The sequence below is a fragment of the Lactuca virosa genome, chromosome 7, assembly GCF_052849685.1.
Source record: "Lactuca virosa cultivar CGN04683 chromosome 7, Lactuca_virosa_CGN04683_v6, whole genome shotgun sequence".
Taxonomy (NCBI): Eukaryota; Viridiplantae; Streptophyta; class Magnoliopsida; order Asterales; family Asteraceae; genus Lactuca; species Lactuca virosa.
In genome coordinates this window covers 116,004,928-116,026,953 of record NC_136432.1, presented here as the reverse complement: position 1 = coordinate 116,026,953, position 22,026 = coordinate 116,004,928, and the positions used below count along the sequence as shown (strand labels likewise).

General features: G+C 34.1%; 1 protein-coding gene and 1 long non-coding RNA gene across 4 annotated transcripts; one reads left to right on the top strand and one right to left on the bottom strand.

Annotated features, from left to right (window-relative positions):
- Positions 1-518: 518 nt before the first annotated feature.
- On the top strand, positions 519-5,118 carry LOC145124735 (protein SHOU4-like). 2 transcript variants are annotated; one of them, XM_079060187.1, is made up of 5 exons: positions 519-647; positions 1,333-2,273; positions 3,568-3,723; positions 3,913-4,124; positions 4,675-5,118. In XM_079060187.1, exons 2-5 carry the CDS (start codon positions 1,404-1,406, stop codon positions 4,865-4,867), a joined length of 1,431 nt encoding a protein of 476 aa, XP_078916313.1. In that variant the 5' UTR covers positions 519-647; positions 1,333-1,403; the 3' UTR covers positions 4,868-5,118. The 2 variants fall into 2 exon arrangements, with proteins under 2 accessions (XP_078916313.1, XP_078916314.1); XM_079060188.1 differs by lacking the exon at positions 519-647 and adding an exon at positions 652-761.
- Positions 5,119-20,057: 14,939 nt separating this feature from the next.
- LOC145127866 (uncharacterized) lies at positions 20,058-21,322 on the bottom strand. Of its 2 annotated transcripts, none has more exons than XR_013716495.1 (3): positions 21,102-21,322; positions 20,914-21,032; positions 20,058-20,449 (listed from the first exon to the last, which is right to left on the bottom strand). It is a non-coding gene; the product is annotated as an uncharacterized LOC145127866 (long non-coding RNA). The 2 variants fall into 2 exon arrangements; XR_013716496.1 differs by having other exon boundaries at positions 20,058-20,158.
- Positions 21,323-22,026: the final 704 nt, after the last annotated feature.

The following is a 22,026-nucleotide window of genomic DNA, read 5'->3' as shown; positions in this document are numbered from 1 at the left end:
ATAAATAAAAATTTAAAAACCCTATCAAAATTACTTATATATTTAACATGGTTATATTGTACGTGTATATAATATATTACACCCCTAGGCCACGTACATATAATGATTTTGCCAATCATATTGTATACTTACCACAATCAAATAATATGTCATAGCAGTGATCAATTGGTATAAAATATATTGAAATGAAATTGATTCAGATTCGAATCTCACACTTCAACATTAGAATGACATATCCAAAGAAAAAAAGAACCACACACTCTATCTAATCCACGGTATGTGCCATATCCTTACACTAGTATAAAAAACCATAAATGTCATTATTGTAGTAAAAGAAAATTTTAAATGAAGATTTTAAAAAAATGAAGAAATTGAACTGATATGAGATTTAATTAAGGGCCATAAATGTCAATCTTGTAAGAAGGAGCGGTTAGAAAGCAAAGTGAGAGAAAAGCCAGGGTCATTACGAGCATACATATATAATATACACCACCACTATAGTAGAGTGCAGTTTCGTTCTGGTTGCCCTTGCAAACAAACAAACACCTCATTTTATACTAACTTTTAATCTCTCTCTCTCTCTCTCTCTCTCTCTCTCTCTCTCTCTCTCTCATATGATCAACCATGTTTACACTTCGTCACTCCAGGTATGCAAAGATACTATTTTCTCACTCGCTGCTCCATGTACATGCCCCTTGATTCTTACTCTTTTCAATTTGGTACAAGTTCTTAGGGCTTTTGATTTCAGTTCGAGAATGATGGTACATTATCTTTTCGTTTGGTAAATCTAGTGTTTTTTGCGTACTTGGATTTCAATGTAGAAGAATACCCAATTGCCAAAACTTGATTTTGAAACTCAATTTGGCTGTACCTTTTGATTATTTGAAAATGGTGTATCTTGCTGTATATGTGCTTGTGTTTTTGCACAACAACTCCGATCTCCACATTAGGTAGCTTTACAATTTGGGGTACCTGATTTGGGATCCACAAAATGTTACAGATTGCATTTAAATATAGAAAATATATCTTCCTGTTTTAATTGATTCTGATTTCATACTACTTATTATAGTTTTGCTCCAAATTGGATCTTGATTTGTGTTAGATTCACCTAATTTGATGAAGATATCGTTTTTCCAGCGCGGACGTGCTAACAAAATCACAAGTTTTCTGATCTCATATCATTTCCATTTTTATTAAAATTATTAAGACTCATATCTATTTATAACCTTGATTTTGTAATATGATTCTATTAATAAAGCGTAAACCCACAATCGTAATGTACTGCTTCGTATGCTTCTTCAAATGCATATAATGTAATATATTGTTTTGCAGGTTTAATTAACATTTAACACCCTTTCTACTCTCAAATCCCAATCCGCTTTTTTCCCCCAAAATCTCCACCAATGAGTTCCCGATTCCCATCGCATCAACTGAACAATGGGTTATACGTATCAGGGCGGCCGGAGCCACCAAAAGAAAAAGCGCCGCCAATGTCCTCCACCGCCGTCCCCTACACAGGCGGTGACATCAAAAAATCCGGCGAACTTGGAAAGATGTTCGATGTCGACCATGGCAGTTCCAGGCCAAGAAAATCCGGCCATTTAGCCAATCCTCCATTAAGAACAGGATCCATGGGTGGTGGTGGTGGTGGTGGAAACACCAACAGAATGAGTTCATTATCCGGAAATGTCCCCGGAGCATCTTTAAAAAAAACAAGCTCCGGCCCATTAAACAAACACGGCGAACCAATAAGAAAATCGTCAGGTCCTCAGGGCGGAGGGTTGACCGGGTTGACTTCTGCCTCCAGGCAAAATTCTGGTCCTCTCCCTCCCGTTCTCCCTGCCACCGGGCTGTTGACTTCCGGGCCGATTTTGTCCGGCCCGCTTAACTCATCAGGTGGGCCCCGGAAGTCATCGGGCCCATTGGATGCTTCAGGGTCGATTAAGTCAAGGAGCACATCGATGGTTAAGAATCAAGCTGTTACTCATTTGAGCCAGGATGATGGACATTCATTCTTTAGGAGTTTTCCAAAGTTGGTTTTTTGGTCAATTGTTTTGCTGTTTGTGATGGGGTTTATTGCTGCGGTTTTTATACTTGCAGCTGTTGGTAATCCGATTCTTTTGGTGGTTGTTATTGTTCTTTTTGCTATTGTGAGTTTGGGTTTTGCATGGAATGCTTGTTTTGGTAGAAAAGCTGTTATTAAGTTTATTTCTGAGTATCCGGATGCTGAGCTTAGAACTGCAAAAGATGGACAGTTTGTCAAGGTTTCTGGGGTATGCCTCTCTCTCTCTCTCTCTCTCTCTCTCTCTCTCACACACACACACACACGCACATAATGATCTATGTATGCATGTGTTATATAACACATGCATGCATACATGATACATGATACATACACTCTACATTTGTTTGTGCTATTAACATGTATATGAAGATTATAGTTGTATGTGGACATGTGTGTTATTTTGGTATATTTTACTTTAGGGTTAAATGCAAGAAATAGAAATGTACTATTGTTGATTTGTTTATTACATAGCATCCTACATTCATTTGTTCCTATTACAAGTTACACCATTGTTCATTGAGAAGTCTACAGAGTATAGGAACATTATTTGAATACAAACAGTTTTCATTCCTATAATTGGGGATATTTTTAGAAGTATAATGTCCTAATATAGGAAATTTGAAAGTACAGTGCTATAATTGGGTAGATTTTCCAAAGTTCAATGCTTAATAAGAAAATAAATTGAAAGTACAATGTTGTAATAAAAAATGAAAGTAGTATGCTATAATATACGAATAAATGGAAATATATTGTTGTTTTTCACGTTTAGTTGTTTATCAACTACACACATATGTTCAACATTTGCTGTTAGTTTTGTAATTTTCGCTTCTGGAGAACTTATGATGTCTATGCTTTCAGCAACATGCATACGCAGATTGATTTGTGTTATTTTGGTATGTTTACTTTAAAGATAAAAATTTTCATGGGATTTTAAAATCGGCTCTAGTTGGTTACATATCATACTTTATTAGTGCATGATATCCATCCATTCATGCCTTATGTTGAAAAAAATATTGGTAGTTTAACTTCTATAAATAGACTTCAATGATGTAAGTTGTAAGCTTATAATTTCATATATGTAATTTGTGTACACGATATGCGTATTCCTTTACTGTAGTATGTTAATATTTCTAGTCTTCTAAATACCATAAATATTAGGTGATCAAAAGTTAGGTAATTTTTAATACTAAATAAATAAGTTCAACCTAGTTGTTTTCGTCATGAAGAATACACTAAATATGGGAAACTAATCATGATTCTTTTGCAATAAAATTTGCTAAATGTATTCTTCTTATGGAACTAAATAATAGGGTTCGAACAATATACATATTTGTTTTGCTTAGAATTCCAATTTAGCATACATTTCATCATTCCTACATTAAATATAGTATCTTTTTTTTTTTTTTTTTTTTTTTTTTATATATTTATATATTCTTGAAATGCATTTTGATGCAAGCATAAAGATGCTTTTTTGTGATTAAGAAAATCTTGATTTGTTGAAGGTTGTTACTTGTGGAAATGTTCCTTTGGAGTCATCATTTCAAAGGGTTCCTAGATGTGTTTATACATCCACAAGTTTATATGAATACCGAGGCTGGGATTCAAAAGCTGCCAACTCCACACATCGTCGCTTCACATGGGGTCTCCGATCCATGGAGGTTAGTAAGGGCAAAATAGTCATTTTTAGGTTTTCTTAAAAGCAGAATACTTAAAATGTAATAGCTCAATAGCTAAATTTAATCACTATAGAACATGGTTAAGTGGCTAAAATAAGCATAGCTGTTTTTCCATAGTGAAGTAATTTTTATAAAAATCTTTTGATTTTAATCTTTTGTGAATATATGCAGAGGCATGTGGTGGATTTTTATATATCTGATTTCCAATCTGGGTTAAGGGCATTAGTGAAGACTGGTTATGGGGCCCGAGTGACTCCATATGTGGAGGAATCTGCTGTTATTGATATTGATCAATCCAACAAAGATATGTCCCCTCAATTCATAAGATGGTTGGCTGAAAGAAACCTCTCAAGTGATGATCGTGTAATGCGACTCAAAGAAGGGTATGAAACCCTAATCTCTACTTTATGTAACCTTCAATTTATTTATTTCATTACGTTTTTTATATGATGTCAGAGATTAGGTGGGTAACATGTCAAAATGGGTGAATTCTTAGGGTAGGTCAAAAGGGTCACGTAGGTAGGGTTGACCTGCCAACACTTTTTTTGTCCATATTTTATATTTTATTAGGGTTTTAGTATTTAGTATAATGTGTGAGTTGGGTAAGATGTCAAAATGGTTAATTTCTTAAATCTTAGGTCATGTCAAAAGGGGTCAGTTGGGTAGGTTGACCTGCCATCACTTTCTTTGGCCATCTTTTTTTTATTTCATTAATAATTAAATATCAAATATGATAATTCAAACTATTTGTTAAATTACCGATCGAAGTCATATAATTGGTTTAATACAGTACTTTAGGATGCTGTAAACACTAAGTCTTTATCAAAAGACCAAAACACCTTCATTATGTATATTCTAAATTAAAAAAAAAAAACAAAAAAAAAAAAAACTATGATTAAATTCCTTTCCATTTGGTTAAAATTTGTAACATAGGTACATTAAAGAAGGAAGCAGTGTGAGCGTGATGGGAGTTGTCCAAAGAAACGATAATGTATTAATGATAGTGCCTCCACCCGATCCAATTCCAACTGGATGCCTATGGGATAGATGCATGCTTCCTTCAAGCCTAGACGGGGTCATTTTGAGATGTGAAGACTCCTCAAATCATGATGTGATTCCTGTGTAAGTCGACTTTGAGCTAAAGATGATAGGTGTATAGTCTGGTTTTTGTTTCACTTTCACTTCACCCCATGATCTTGTTTGGGAGTGTGTTTTGTTAATGGTGTTGTGTGATTATGGAGCTTTTGGGGGAAATTTGATACTTGAAGGAGTTTTACAATTTTCTTGGTTTTTTTTTCATGAGAAATGTTTGAAGAATTTGAGATTTTGATGGTATTATATGGTTCATTTATTAAGCCATGTTATTTTTTGTTTGCATGAGCAAGAAAAAGGTTTTGGGCGAGAGTTTTGATTTTAATGTGGATTGGTCGATTGGATTGCTTGTGGGCTTCCGGTTTGTTTTTTACATAAAAGATTTATTAATGATATGTCTTGATTTTTTAAGTGTATATGGTTTTTTTTTTAATAATTCAGGAAGAACCGTCTAATTAAGAAAATTTAGAAAATCAAGGAAATAAGGTTATTTTCATATAATTAAGAAGGGGTTAATCTAAAAAAAACTTATATTTTGTGTTTTTTCTAGATTAAACTTCAAATTTATTATTTGCCTGAAAAAAACCTTGTATTTTTTTTTTTCCAATCTGACCGTTTGCCATTTTTTTTTTAAAAAAAAATTGTAAAATGTAAGGGTTTTTTAAGAAAAACTAAAAGAGTTGAAGGTTTATTCGGAAGTATTTAGAAGGTTGAAGGTTTTTTTAAGAAAAAAAATACAAAGGGGTTTTTTGGAAAATTGAAAAAAAAAATGGTTAATCAATACACCACTTAAAAAAAACAGAACAATATTATTTTTTTATGCACCCTTCATATCTTGGGAGTTGTCATCAACTATTGTTTCCTTTATGGAATTTGGTTGGCAATTTACCGAATTCTCGTGTCTCCTGGAGGTTTTTTTTGTCTTTGTTTTCTCGTCATTGTTAGTTGACCGTTTATACAAAAGAAGTTGACTGGGGATTAACAACGGAGTGATAACTTAGATTATATAAAAACGTAATGAGACGATTCATTACAATGACTAAGGGTATGTTTGGGATTACTTTTTAAAGACTGAGGGTGTGTTTAGGATTATTTTTTAAACTTAAAGTCTTTTTTATAAAAAGATTTTTTGTAAGATAACTTTTTCTAAAAAAAAAGTTTTTAAAATGTGTTTGGTTTGATTTTTAAGACTTTTAAGTGACAAAAGTCAATGATTTCATGACTTTTAAAAAGCTATTTTTTTGTTCTTAACAAAAAGTTGTTTTAAAAAAAAAACATTTATACTTACTAAAGATCTTTTGGACATTTTTGCAGGGCGGAACCAATTGGTTGGTAGGGGTAGCCCGTGCTACCCCTCAGTTTTTTCCGAGATCGAATGTTAATCGCTTGCAAATCGAATGTGCCCCAAATTAATACTCTATGAGAAAAGGCCGATGAGTTGTGCTACTCCTTACTGAGAGATGAAGATGAAGGTAAAGCTAGTTTCTAGAATTTCAAATCGAAGGTAATCCTATCATCCTAATTTCTTCAATTTCAAATTGAAGAAAATATTCCTGATTTGATTCGATTGTTATAGGGTTTTTGATTTCTCCCATATCAAATCGAAGGTAATATTGATTTATCCAATTAGGCCTTCTTTTTCAATTTAAGATGTATCATATGATAGTGGATATGCCTTGTTTTATGTGCCCCTACAAATCGATCACAAAAGCCATACATTTATGCTGTTTGGTTTGTGTTCCTTTTAGAGGGTAATGAATTCAATTTCAAAGATTTTTCATATCTTCATCCGAATGGCATCATTGCTCCATTTTTCTGGAAACTGTGAATATAATCCTTTTTGCTTAGTTGATTTTCAATATTTTATAGTTCCTACACATAATGTTTACATTGTTTTCATTTGGTTTATTTGTTGTTGTATTTATTTTGTCACTGTTACATCTATAATCATTTGGTAAGAGCAGGGGTATCCTCAATGAAAAATAAAAAATTGTTTAGCAAGGGTAGGTTAGTCCAATGTTCATAACTGAAGTATATATTACAACTCCCAAGAACTAAAACAAATTATGATTATAAATGCCTTTAGTATAAACAAATTCATTACCCTATTTTGTATATATTGATGATCAGTTGCAAATTTGTTGTCCTTACTTGATATTTGATTTATATCGATGATTAAGTGATTACTTGACTCTTTCCTTTTTACATTTGATTGGAAAGTAGAAACTTATGGAGCAAAGACTAGATGGGGTGCACGTGAGTTGAAATCAGGCTTCCGAAAATTTAATGAAATTAAACATTTTCTTCCTTTGTTCAAACAATTGTTTCATAAATGCACTGTGTTTTTATTTATATTATCTACTTACATTTTTTTTATTGATAATATAATAGTAAATATGTAACAAATATAGTACATTACCTATATTGATATCGAAATAGAAGTAAAAGGCTTAAGTGCTTTGTTAGTATGGGTAAAAACAAAGCACAATGCCATTATCGATGAAGAAAAAAATGTGCTACCCCTTACGAGAATTTCTGGTTCCGCCCCTGCATTTTTGACTTTTTGAAAAGGGAAATCTCCAATAAAGTCCTAAAATTTTGGCCCGGTTTATGTTTTAGTCCTAAACTAATTTTTGTTTACGAAAAAATCCTAAAAACCGGCAAAAGTTTGTATTTTGACCATTTTTTACTGGTTGGAACCGGTAACAAATTAAATTGAGACTATTTCATAAACTGACCTAGAATATTGAGACTTTTCTGCAAAAACAAAAAATATTAGGGCTTTTCTGCAAACAAAAATCTTATTATTATTATTATTATTATTATTATTATTATTATTATATTAAAAATATAAATAAGTATACTATTTTTTAAATTTGTTATTATTAGTATTGTTAATAATACATATAAATACATTTAAATTAAAAAAAAATTAAAAATATTTTTTAAGGGTGAAGGTGGAGCGGATGGTAATGCTTTAAACATTGAAATCATGAACGTCTGTTTGTATATTCTAACTTTGTATATGATCATTTCATATTTGTTACTATTGTTTTTATAGTGTGATAAAGCAAAACAAGTCATATTACTTTCTATTAAACAAGATATTGTAATTAATACTTTCGAATTTTGATATGGGCCGCCAATGTAAATATTTATTGTGGATCTATTGGATTTGAAAAGAAATCCTTCTACCTTAAAACATTTTATATACAAAGTGAGAAATCATTTTATCCTAAACTATTTATACACAATTTTACAAATAGGCAACTTCTTTTAAACTGTCAAGTGTTAATATTCTGAATTGAAAATAATAATAAGAAATGTGAAATGATCATATAAAAAGTGAGGACATAGAATCATATATTAATGATTTCAATGCTTAAAGCATTACCATCACCACCACCTTCACCTTTAAATAATTTCTTTAATATTTTTTTTATTTAAGTGTATTTATATGTATTATTAAAAATATTAATAATAAAGAATTTAAAAATTAGTATACTTGTTTATATTTTTAATATAATAATAATAATAATAATAATAATAATAATAAGGTTTTTGTTTGCAGAAAAGTCCTCATATTTTTTTGCAGAAAAATCTCAATATTTTGGGTCATTTTGTGAAATAGTCCCAATATTTTAGGTCAGTTTATGAAATAGTCCCAAATTAATTTGTTGTCGGTTCCAACCGGTCAAAAAGGGTCAAAATGCATACTTTTGCCGGTTTTTAGGACTTTTTCGTAAATAAAAATTAGTTTAGGACTAAAACGTAAACCGGGCCAAAATTTTAGGACTTTATTGGAGATTTCTCTTTTGAAAAAGTCAAAAGTTTAAAAGTCATTTTAGAAAGTAATGTCAAACACCCTCTAAGTGATTAACCCTAAATGAGTTTGAAATATGTCTATTTTATAAGAGGTATTTCATAAGAGGTTGAGAGTTTAAATCATATAATCTAGGAGTAGGATTTAAATGTGTATATTAATTGTTCTAATAATAATAACAAATGAAAAGACATTCATTACAATAAACTCTTTTGGGATTGCTATTATATAATTTTTCATATACGACATAACTCTGTTAAAATCTCTAATTTTAAATGAAAGATTTATCTAACTAATTTAATTTTTGTTTTTTGTAATATCTATATTACTAATTTTAAATGACAAGCGAACTTTTTTTGTTTTTCTCACTCACTATATTATTATTTTTAAATAACAAACATGCTTATTTTTTGTGATATACATATGCTACTATTTATTATTCATTTAATATTTATTCTAACTTGATTTTTATAGAAACAAGATAACAAGTTTTAATTTTTTTAGAACTAAGACAAAAAAAAAATGAATACATATATAGTTTGTATGAATTTCAAAGTTATGCAAGGGAATTACCTTTCAAACAACTACGTGAAAATATGCTGATTCAAATTTTAATTTGTTGTTAGCAAATCAATATATAAAAGTTAAAAAAGTTAAAAGCACATTCAAAACAATTCAAGCTTTATTGACATGACTTATAAATTTACTTACTTTGATTTATTACCCAACTAGTTATGTTATCATATATAATGGGACATATATATCATCTCATGACCATATTTATCATATATAATGAGACATATATATCATCTCATGACCATATTTATCATATATAATGGGACATATATATCATCTCATGACCATATTTTCTTCAAATATAATGTAACAACCAAAAAGATCATGAACATGTTTTGCTAAATAACGATGTAGCGGCTTCTAAAAAAAAGATACCATTAATTCCTGTCACAACAATAATACATGTCAAATCTTCTCAACTACCCTATATGTATTCTTGCATAATGCCCGCAAAATATTATATTTGTGAATTGTAGATCTATAAATTGATGTATGTGCTTAACAAACCCTTGACCACTTTCTTATCTCTTTATACATAAGAAATCTTATCTCTATAAAAATGTTTGTTAGGTCATTCACGAAGTCAGATAGTTGTACATGAGTTGCAAGCTCATATAATACCAACAAAGGTTAATATTGTTGGGGATTATTAGCATTAAGTACGCTATCTAAAGGTAACAAAATAATCAAAAAATTTACATGAGTGCACATGCATACTAGAATTTAGGTTTTGCTAGTTTTAGCAACATACTTTAAAATTAAACTAAAATAATAGAACGCTTACCTTTTGATCCTTACAACATGTGATCAACAACCTTGCAATGGATAGAGGGCCCAAAGTAGAACTCGTCTAATGTAGGCAGACCCAAGACTCCAAAAGCAAACAAGGAATAAACCATATTAGGGTTTATGCGAAATTCACTAAACCTATGGGATAGTTGTGAGTTTCATCAATATTGAGAGAAAGGGAGAGAGGAACGAAAATTTACGGCAAAGATCAGCTAGAGTTTTATCCCTAACATCCTATTTATAGGAATCAGGTAAATCCTTTAGTGTTTAAAACTTTTAGGGATAGTCCTTACCATATTCAAAACATACCTTATCTTTATCAAGATAAGCATAAATCGTCCACCTCCTCGTTCTGCAGAGTTATAGGATATTCCAAATAATCCCAAGGATTTAATTAATCTTCAAACCATTTAATTGATTAAAACTCGTTAATTAATCACCACAATAATTTCTAATTAATTTATGAATTCCTTAATAAATTAAGAACTTAATTTTTCCATTTCCTTAATGTTATTTGTGTCATGAGGCAAACCCAAAAGGGTCCTGTTATTATTTAGAAATATTACCAACTGGTTAATGACATTAGACACTATTTTCAACAAGTATCACAGTGACAAATAATGTTATTCTTCAATGCTCAACTCATTCATGGTATAGGCCTAGCTTTTTATCATGGTGTAAGGAAATTATGGCATGTAGAGATGGTATTGTAGTAGAGGGCTAAAACAAAAGAAAAGAACTACTGATATTAAAAAGAAATAAAAGGTATGGAAAAATGATTATCTTATGTCGGTATGAACATTTATCGATTTCTTCAAGAGTTTCACCATATTAAAAAAAATCAAATTAGAAAAGAAATTATTGATAGCAAAATAACACACTGCCCATTACAATTTTCAGAACTATGTAAATAAAAATAGTTGGTCATTTAGTTATTTGTTAACCAATGTAACATCTATTTCACTATATATTATTTAATTGATTTTTTTTATAAAAAATACTATGTAAATGTGTGTACTATTGGATTAAGGTGTCTAAACTCATAACTAAATTAGTATATATTTGTAATTAAAAGCAAAATATTTTTTGGGTTGCCCTAATAACTAGAACTTGGTTAGAATGTCATTTATAGAGAGAAAATGATTTATTAGTTTATTATATAATAAATAAATTGTAATAAATGATTTGTTTGTATATTATGTGATTAATATATTAATTGAAAATAGTAATAATTAATTAAGAATTAATTAGAAATTAAATGGAATTAATTTTTTGGATTAATTAGAATTAATTGAGAGTACAAGGGTTGAGCTGTAATTATTCAAAAGTTGAACAATGGATGGGTTCCAGAACCTTCATTTATGGACGGTTTTGGGATGCCTTAATAGGCCATTCTGGAAGCCTCCTGATGATAAGGAAATTTGATAACCACCTGGATTTGAAATATTATTATTATATGTTCAAATTAGGGTTTCTAAGGTTTCCTAAGCATGTATAAATAGGACCCTTGGATCTCCTATTTTCGGCTACTCATTATTCTAGAAGGATAACCGAATTTTGCCTCTCCCTTCTCTCTCCTCAATAGTCTTCTAGTTCTAGGATTTGGGTACAAGTCATTAGATGCATCATCCTTTTGGTGCTAAGCTTTCCTATACCAACAACTACAAGGGATTGAAGTGACTTGTTTACTACAATAAATCAAAGGTATGTAACCCTAATTTCATGATTTCGATTATATTAGGGTTCATCTAGTTTTGTTGTTCATAGTATGTTTCCTTCAAAGTGTCATGACATAGATCCTTATATGTTGCATGTGCCCTCTTAATTGTTAAGTGTTTTTCCGCATTGTACGTGTATTTATAACCTATAAAACTCATCATGTACATCACGAAATGCCTGAATAATCCATGATGTCATACTCTTACGATACTTTCTTACAAAGATTATGGTATTATCTTCTTTAATTTTCAACTCCTTATCACTACTTATATACTCTAATCATATACAAACAAATGCCTTACAATCTTTGTTGTTTTGTTGACGGGATATACCTTTAGAAAAATAAATAGTAAACTTCACAAGGGAGTAAGTTTGTCCACTCAATATCCAATAATCTACTGACTCTAAGAATAACCAAAAGACACTAGTGTTTCTTTTACCATTTCTCTACGGAATTCTTAAAACAAGTCGTATATTGTAAAATTCCATGTCTATAGTCCAAAATGACATTCAAGTACTATTAATATGAAACAATACTTATACAATGATGTCAGATTTTAATTCAAAATATAGATAATTTTATAAATTTGAAAGTATACTTACCCGATCAGATTATCCTAAGCTTGTTATGGAGGTTAGATCCATCTACAAGTTGCAACATTCTCTTGACATGCTGAAATTTAAAAAAATAGATGGGTAAAATCATTTAGCTTTGGTCAATTGGCTTGGAATCTAATAGTATGAGATCCTTAAGATCTATATGTTTTTTATGAACGAAAAAAAACATAAATATTATTCGATCCTTTCAATTGTATATTTCATTTTAAGATGTATGGGCTTACATATGTTTGTTTTTCAACTAATCATGAGGTTTAATAGGAAAACTATTGCTAGAAAGATGCAACAAAATAACAAAAGTCACCATAAAAATGTTCTTCCTATATGTAAATGATTACATCTAACCCAAATATGTGAAGGTGGAATACTAGATGAAAAGGGTTACTCATATACAAAAATTGTAAATAGGATGTTAAGTGTATGTCACATTGAGCGGGTACCAAGTTTTCTATTGTTTTATACATAGGCCCCTGATCATCCATCGATCCATACTATATACCAACACTACTACAAACACATAAAGTTGGCTAAACTGCTACAAAAATGTGGTTTCCTTATCAGACTTTATGTTGCCAAAATCTTTTATATGTTGGAATTTCATTTTCATTTTTTTAGGATGTTTTGGAATAAAATTTGATGTGTTGGGTTTAGTATGTATGTAACACCCGAAATCTTGTGGAGCAATTTTAAGGATTGAATCCTATTTTGAGGACTGGACACGGCGTAACCAACACAACGTGTCTAGTTGAGGAAAAGTGTGGTTCTCATTAAGGTCAACACGACGTGTTGGTGTCTGAACATGGCGTGCTGGAAGCTGGGAAGGAAACCCTAATTTTTAGGATGTTGCACCCTATATAATCTCTTTAAGCCCCAAGGGTTGGTCTCCTTACCAGCCTCCATTGTCACTAAAACCCTAAAATCGATCCTTAAGTCTCTTGTTGGTGTTCTTGAGCTAGTAAGAAGATATTGGTGCTCATTGTTGGTCTTGTGAAGGAAGAGGAGATATAGAAGTTGCTTTGTTTGGGGAAAATGCCTTAGATCCAGAATCATCACTTGTGAGGAAGCTTTCTGAGGTATCAAGTTTGCATCTTGTCTTGTATATGTTTAGATCTCTTCTTTTGTGCTTTGTTGTGCTTTTGGCCCCTTTTTGGGTTGATGAGATAGTGAAGTCGTTTAAGGGCTTGTTATTCCAGATCTGAGTTTGTTTTGGTCCCTTTGAGCATAAAGGTGAATAGCTTTATGAGATTTTAGGTGTCATGCATGCATTAAGTCAATTATTAAGTCCCTTTTAAGCTTGAGAGCTTCATTTAGGCATGCATAACCGTAAAGTTGGCAACTTTACGTGGTTTTACAGCTCAAGGAAGTTAGATTTATGTTTTGGGGTTATGTCTTCAAGGATCAAGTGCTTATTGGTTACGCCCTTGCATAATCAACCTTTGTGGGTTGGGTTTTTGGACTATTTGGTAGTTGTAACACCCGGAATCAGGAAGACTAAGAAGGAAAGGAAAACCCAAGGTCAAGGGGGTCAACTCGTCGAGTCCAAGGGTGAACTCGACGAGTTGGAGCGGGATCCGGGTATGGAATAAGTGACCGACTCGGCGAGTCGGCAAAGTGGACTCGGCGAGTCTGGTTTGAACGAGGAAAACCCTAATCCGAGGGTTTGCACCCTATTTAAAGGACCTTATGTCCTCTCCTTAGTCCCCCTTGTCGGCCAGAAGCTGCTATACACGATTCCAAACCCTAAGTTGAGTGAGAGGAGGAAGAAAGTGAGCTTGGGGCTTTTGCAAGAGGAAGATTTGGAGGATTTGACCACTAAGGAGCTGGAGGATCCAACCCTTTTGTTGTGAGCATCAGTTTGAAGGTAACAATCTGCCACCTTGCCTTTGTTGCTTCTAGATCTTCTCTTGGATAATGTTTTGGGGCTATTTTGGTATGATAAGGAGCCTCTTCGAGTTAGAAGCCCAGATCTGAAGTTGCTACTTCAGATCTAAGTGTATCTTGGCCTAGAGAGTCATAAAGTATCAGTCTTGGGGGTGTAGGTGAAGCATGGTTGTCTTAAACCCGAGTTTGGAGTGTTTTGGGCCTAGATCTCCTTAGCTACACGTAAAGTTTGCACCTTTACGTGAGGGATGGACTTTGGAAGAGTGGATCTACAGTTTGGAGCCCCTGCATGGCTCGAAAAGCCACTGTATGGATTAAGAACTGAAGCTACTCGGCGAGTCACATGGGTGGACTCGGCGAGTTGGATGAAGATAGGCAGGAACTCGACGAGTTGGAAGAACAACTCGGCGAGTCTGTTGAAGATTGCCTTGGACTCGGCGAGTCTGTTCTTGGACTCGGCGAGTCAAGTCGCGAAATCCCAAACCCTTCGAGTTAAGACTCGGATCAGTGAGTTGAGTGGGGACTCAGTGAGTTGGACAGGTCAGGACTCGGAAATCGGTAGACTCGGCGAGTCAGGGGATGACTCGGCGAGTCGAGTCGCGAATGAAAGGATTCTGAACGTATGAACTCGGCGAGTCAGTAGGCAGACTCGGCGAGTAGGGTTGACCTGGAAGGTTGACTTTGACCAGGACTTTGACTTTGACCAGAGTGGACTTGGTTGACTTTCGGAGGACAGTTAGACTAAGTGTTTTATTGGTATTAGTAGCTCGGAGAGCTAGTGGAGCAGCGGTTCAGAAAGTGGGCGGACAGCAGCCAGAGGATTATCAGCAAGTTCAGCAGTGCGAGGTGAGTCTCCTCACTGTTTGTATAGGTCTACGGCCACAATGTCGGCCCATTTAGTTTATGTATGGTAGGAAGACCCGAGGGTTAGCCCTAGGCAATATGCATGAAAGACCAGGAGGCGGCTCCTGGCACACAGTATGTTAATACGTATGGTAGGAAGACCCGGGGGTTAGCCCTAGGCAATATGCATGAAAGACCAGGAGACGGCTCCTGGCACACAGTATGTTATTGAATATGATAGGAAGACCCGGGGGTTAGCCCTAGGCAATATGTATGAAAGACCAGGAGGTGGCTCCTGGTGCACAGTATGCTATTGTATGAAAGACCAGGGGTGGCTCCTGGCACACTATATGCGGAGTAACCCAATAGAGTAGTCTGTATAGTTGTCTTTATGATGCTTACATGGAAGACCAGGGGGTGGCCCTTGGCACCTGTCTGTAAGACCAGGGAGTGGCCCCGGGCTTGACCAGGAAGACCACGTGCGGCCCGTTGCATAATAGTAAGACTATGTTTGGCACATAGCACCCTACTTGATTATGGATATGTATGCCTCTTGGCTATGTATGGCATGTATGGAACAGTTGGTTTGTATGGTATGTGGTATCTGGGGAACTCACTAAGCTTCGTGCTTACGGTTTACAGTTTTGGTTTCAGGTACTTTGTTTTCAAGGAAAGGAGCCGGCTCGATCGCAGCGCATCACACTATGTTTTCCGCATATGAGATCTTGGGGATCACACTCTGATAGAGTTTTATGATAATATGTTTTGATTACTGACACTTTGGCTTGACACGAAATATTATTATGAATGTTTTTATAACGGATGATTTATGTAATAACCTATTTAAAAATGAAATTTTTGGCCTCGGAAATTGGAATCGTATGGACGTATACTTTTAGTTATATCATAAATTATGTATGAATGTTCATACTTTTACATGAATTACATAGTAAGTTTATCACATTACTAGTTTAACAAAATCACATTACATGATTGGCATAATCACATGTGATTGTTGTTGGCCTATTTTGACTGGTGTTACATTCTCCCCCCGTTAGAACAATTTCGTCCCGAAATTTATCTTATGGATGGGGTTTTGAAAAATAGTTGGGGGTATTGTTGTTTCATCTGATATTCACATTCCCAAGTAAATTCAGGTTCTCGTAAAGAGTTCCATCGAACTTTCACTATGGGAATACGACTTTGTTTTAATCGTTTGGCGTATCGATCCATGATTTCGACAGGTTCTTCTACAAAGTTGAGTTAGGTATTGAATTGTATCTCGTCGAGAGGTACAACAAGAGTGTCATCAGATAGACATCTTTTGAGATTTGACACGTGAAAAACATCGTGTACACTGCTTAGCTCTTGAGGTAACTTGAGTGGGTATGCGACAGAACCAATTCTTGCTAGAATTTCAAAAGGTTCTATATATTGTGGGTTTAGTTTGCCTCGTTTCCTGAATCGAATTACGGCTTTCCAAGGAGAGACCTTCAACATTACTTCATCTCCAACTTGGAACTCTAAAGGCTTACGTCTTACGTCAGCATAACTCTTCTGACGATCACATGCTGCCTTTAATCGATCTTTAATTTGCACGATCTTTTGAGTTTGTCTCGTGGATTATTTCTGGCTCGGCACATAAGGTATCACATATATGTTCTCTGGCCAATTGTGTGTCTCTAACTTCTCAGTGCAAAAACTACAGCTCCCAATTCATGGTCATGGGTAGTGTAATTATTCTCATGCACCTTAAGTTGTCGTGATGCGTAGGCGATAACTTTTCCTCTTTGCATCAACACACATCCCAATCCTTGATTTGATGCGTTGCAGTATACGACGAAATCTTCTGTTGGCGTCTTTGGTGCTTCTCAATTCTTGATTGCTTCAATCTTGGAGGGTTCGACATGAATCCCTTTGTTACTAACTACATGTTCTAAAAATTTGTACTTCTCTAATCCAAAATTCACATTCGGAGAATTTGGCGTACAATTTTTCTTTTCCTAGTAGTTCCAAGATTACTTGCAAGTGTTGACCGTGTTCTTCCTTGGTTCGTGAATATATCAATTTATCATCGATAACTACTATCACGAATTTATCCAAGTACGGTTTGCAAACACTATTTATGAGGTCCATGAACATTGTTGGAGCGTTGGTCAATCCAAAGGCATAACTAAACACTCTTAATGACCATACCGAGTCCTAAATGTTGTTTTCGGAACATCGTCTTCTTGTACTCCGAGTTGATGGTATCCTGATCTGAGATCTATCTTGAATCTTCTAGAATCTTCAGGTGTTTTAGTCTATCAACCACCGTATCCAAGTTTAGTTGTGCATCGGTCTGACCATAATTAAACATAGGTGACCAGTCTACGTTTAGTTGTGGTTCGGCCCATGTACAATAAAACTCGACTAAGGAGCTTTGACCTAAAACATTGTTTTGAATTCTTATCGAGGGTTCGGGTTTTCTATATTTTTGGGTTATATACATGTTTTCTCATCGCGGGACTGAGTTCATACACAACTCTATATCTTTGTGTTTGTTGTATTCACGGGTATTATTAATTATTGTTTGTTACTTTAGGTCTATCTGATAAGGCACCGGCCAGTCAGGACAGTCGGTGGGCAAGATCATTTTAGCATATAGCCATTCTGAAATCCAGCAACCCAAGCGACATGTCTATCCTGTCACCGCTCCCGTAAGTAGTCCTTCAGTAGTATAATTACTAATACTTTATATTGTAGACTAAGGGATATACCTAAAACTAACAGAGTAAGCCCTAAACTATAGTCGTGCTTTCCTAAGAAAGTACTAATTCACTATAGTTAATAGCTTTGATACCAATCTGTCACACCCCGGCCGTCGGCGGAAACACCGGGCAGTGTAACGTCATTTCTCGTATCATAGTTATCAACTTCCTGAAAACACATGCAATTTAAAATACGTCAACATAAAGTTGGTGAGTTCACAGGTTTTGACTCCATTAAATAATACATTTTCCAAGTTCAAAAGTATAGTTTTGAAAGTATCATTTTGACTCTCCAACGTTTAGTATATATATCCTAGGTATAAAATTTTATTTACCAAATAAGTAGTTTACCTATAAGTCTCATATACTATGAATATAAGTGTTTGTAATTCCATACAAACGAAAGTTGCTACGTATAAATCTTATTTCAATTCGATACGAGTATGTCTGTTAGGTATAATTATCTACTTAATATACAAGTAGTACCTAGGGTATAAGTAGGGGAAACTTATACTTAACATTAATACTTGTATACGACAAAGTATAATGTGTCTAACAAGTTGCTACCATGAGTCTGTAACCGCTGCTTGACAACAAAACCTCTGACAAAACACACTCATGATTTACCATGAGAAACAATACACTCATGATTTACCATGAGAAACAATGCACTCATGATTTACCTTGAGAAACAATACCGTGCGCTTCATCGAATCCGGAACAATAACAAATAAAAGGAACGGATCGTCACTCGCTTGTCTTGGGTTGTAATTAACAACCACGAGTGGGGTCGTCAACCCGTATCTTATTCATACACGACTTCCTCGCTCACACGGGATTACCGGTTACAGGTCAGAGGACTTCCACTAAGATCCCCAATCTTAGTTGATGAATGAGGTAGCTCATGTAGACTTTGACGACGTTCTATAGTCCTAACAACAAAAGCATTTTCATGTCTAAAACCCTAAGTTACTATACTATGCTTTTAAACAGTACTCCTAACTTCATAACATTTAGGCAGTATAACAGCTATAACTTGAAGTAAAACCAGGTTTTATCTTGACATAAAACCAACAATAACATACAGGTTTTATCTTGACATAAAACCAATAACAACAACATATAACATACCTGGTTTTATCTTGACATAAAACCAACAATAACAACATACTTATCAATTACATATAGAACTTCCGAGTATAACTCTGGAACTATATCGCACACAAAATATATATAGAATCCTAAGTATAACTTAAGATCAACATTAGTATACTACTATAACAATAACATGCTAACAACTTTACGATGGTTGTATACTTTCAGATACGAAATAACTATATCCCGGTTATTATAACTATCTACGTTGATACTAATATACTATCATATAGACATAATAATAACGTATATATAATATTTAGCATGCGTTTTCCCCCGAAATATTAGAAAGTGGGGCCGTGAAACTCACCCTAGTAGCGTGATCTATAGAATCTAAGCGGACAGAAGCTCGTCGTTGTCAGGCTCGGGAAGGGAAACGGCCTTCGGAAACGAGAGAGAAATAAGAGATTTGGTGTAAGGAATGAAAGAGTCTTGATCGCTATTTATAGGCTGTTTTGGGCCATTCCACGTCGTGGAATACATATGGCCACGTCGTGGACTTCCATGAGTCACCCCGTAGCTTTAACACGTGTTTTCTAGCCCCGATTAGTGTCCCTGACATGTTTCACGTCGTGAAATTAATGTCCACGTCGTGAACCATGGCGGCTAGGGTTTCTGCCACGTGTCATGTCCTTAGACAGCTGCATCTTCGGAAGGTCATAACTTTTGCATACGAACTCCGTTTTTGACGTTCTTTATATGCACACGTAGCTAATTCTGAGTACTACGACTTTCTTTTAGACTCCAGTAGCTAATTCTAAATCTATTTTAAATTCATCTTATTATAGAGATTTATAGTGTTCGGTTTATCATAACTTCTTCATGCGAAGTCAGATTCAGACGTTTTCTATATTTTTGGAATCGTATGGACGTATACTTTGAGTTATATCATAAATTATGTATGAATGTTCATACTTTTACATGAATTACATAATAAGTTTATCACATTACTAGTTTAACAAAATCACATTACATGATTGGCATAATCACATGTGATTGTTGTTGACCTATTTTGACTGGTGTTACAACTTGCATATTATGGTGATTGATTCTTGATTGTTCTTGATATTCCGCATTCGTCGTCTCGGATTTATTCCCAACAAGTGGTATTAGAACGGGTCTTTGAAGATCTTTTGATGTTTTAAGTATCGGTTCTTGATTTGATGATTTTCTGCACAAGTTATTGAAGATTTTTGGTGTTTTGGCGGTTTGGAATCAAGCTTTCTGTTCAAGCAACTATTCATGGAGACTTATGTATTGTGTTACTGTTCATCTGGTATTATTTCAATCTGATTCATTTTTCTGTTCGTATTTTTTTGATCTGATCTGATCATTCAGTTGATGTCAATGGATCTATTTCTCTTGATTTAGTCCATTTATTCGATTCCATATTGTTCTTGAGCCCAACAAGCAATGTTCACTGTTCATTCTTGAGCTCAATTTTTCGTCCACTGTTCATCATCTAGAAATTGCATCTATGTCAATATCGCATAGTCTAGATTCACAAATCAAATTCTTCACTCAAATGATGCGTATATGACGATCATATGTTCCCGTACTTTAATCGATTCAGAATTAGGTTTATGTTTTCCATAAGTTTCACTTTCAATCGATTTAATCCTCATGTTAATAGATTTCTGGTTACAGTGTGTTCTATGTTGTCGATTTGTTCTGTAATCATTATTTGATTGGGTGCTTGTTGGGTGCTTGTTGAATATAGTCGATTTATGATGAAGATGGGATGAACAACATTGCATCTTGAGTTGGATGGTCAAACTCGAAAAGTCAAAATTCAAAACCATTTGAAATCGGATGATGTATTCGATGTGGTAGTATTTGGTGTTTCAGAATTACCACTCGGAATCAAAAACAATATCTTTTCTTGATATCTATTTTGGAATTACAGTCAAATCGAAAAGGTTGTACCTGTTTGCAATCTCCATATGGGTCTCACATCGAAGCTCAATACAATCAGAACGAATGATATTGGATTCGCAATCGGAAGTGTGATGTTCGGAACAAATGATATCGGGATTGAATCTTAACTGTAATGATTTAAGGATGGACAATGGTCAAACAGAAAAGTCAAAATTGAGATACTGCGAACGTCTCACCTGCGAACGATCGGAGCTTGATAATCTGGGCTCGCACTCGTTTTTTCCCACGAACGTTCGGAACCTATTGTTCGGAGTATGCTTGAATTCGGGGATTGGCTTTGATTCGCACTGCAATTGCTTGACTCGAAACGAACCTGGATTCGGAGTTCCAGTTGGCTCGCAATCGGAAATAAGACTGGACTCGGGTTCGTAATTGTGTGCTCGAAATAAATGATCGATCTGTGTTGTTTAGATTCAGAGCTCATGCTGTGTTTCAAGAGTGGTTTTGAGTCGATGGTTGTTTCACTTTTGGTCCCTGTTACTTTCGCAACTTGGCAGTTTTGGCTTAAATTCATAAATTGTTACAAATCAAAGGGAAAATGATGCAGAATTACTTTTTCAGTCCCTGGCTTTCAGCAAAGTGACAGTTTCTGCCTAATTTTTGAAAATGTTTACAAATTTAAGGGTTGATGAACAAATTTGGATTTTTAATGCACATATTTTTTGTGAACAGAAAATTATGGATTCCAACAAGTCTTGGCGGTTCGGAAAGTCGTTTTTATGATAACGTTAAATTTTTCCGACTATTTCGGATTTTAAACTTCATTGTTTATATCATTTTTTTTGTGGGGGAGCATAGTATTTGTTTATCCGTTCAAGATCATTCTCATGACCATTTGAAGGTTTTATAATCACGTTTTTTATTATAAATAGGGGGAGAATTTGATATGGTCGTTCGAAATTGGATTGTGACTTTTCAAATTTGAAGATTTTTTATGAAGCTTGTAGATCTTAGTGATTATTGCAAGAATCGATCTTGTTTATGACAATATTTTATCATGAATCTCACCTTGTTCTTCAAGTTTTGTAAGTTTTCTGAAAAGTAAAAGTCTAATACCTCGTTTTATTGCAAAATCTTGTTCAGATCTGTTATCTTATACTC

Bases quoted from the DNA above. Each gene is read 5' to 3' on its own strand.
- LOC145124735 (XM_079060187.1), top strand. From the start codon at position 1,404: ATGAGTTCCCGATTCCCATCGCATCAACTGAACAATGGGTTATACGTA. The intron at 3,724-3,912 runs GTTAGTAAGGGC...GAATATATGCAG, and splicing joins GGGGTCTCCGATCCATGGAG to AGGCATGTGGTGGATTTTTA. The intron at 4,125-4,674 runs GTATGAAACCCT...TTTGTAACATAG, and splicing joins GTAATGCGACTCAAAGAAGG to GTACATTAAAGAAGGAAGCA.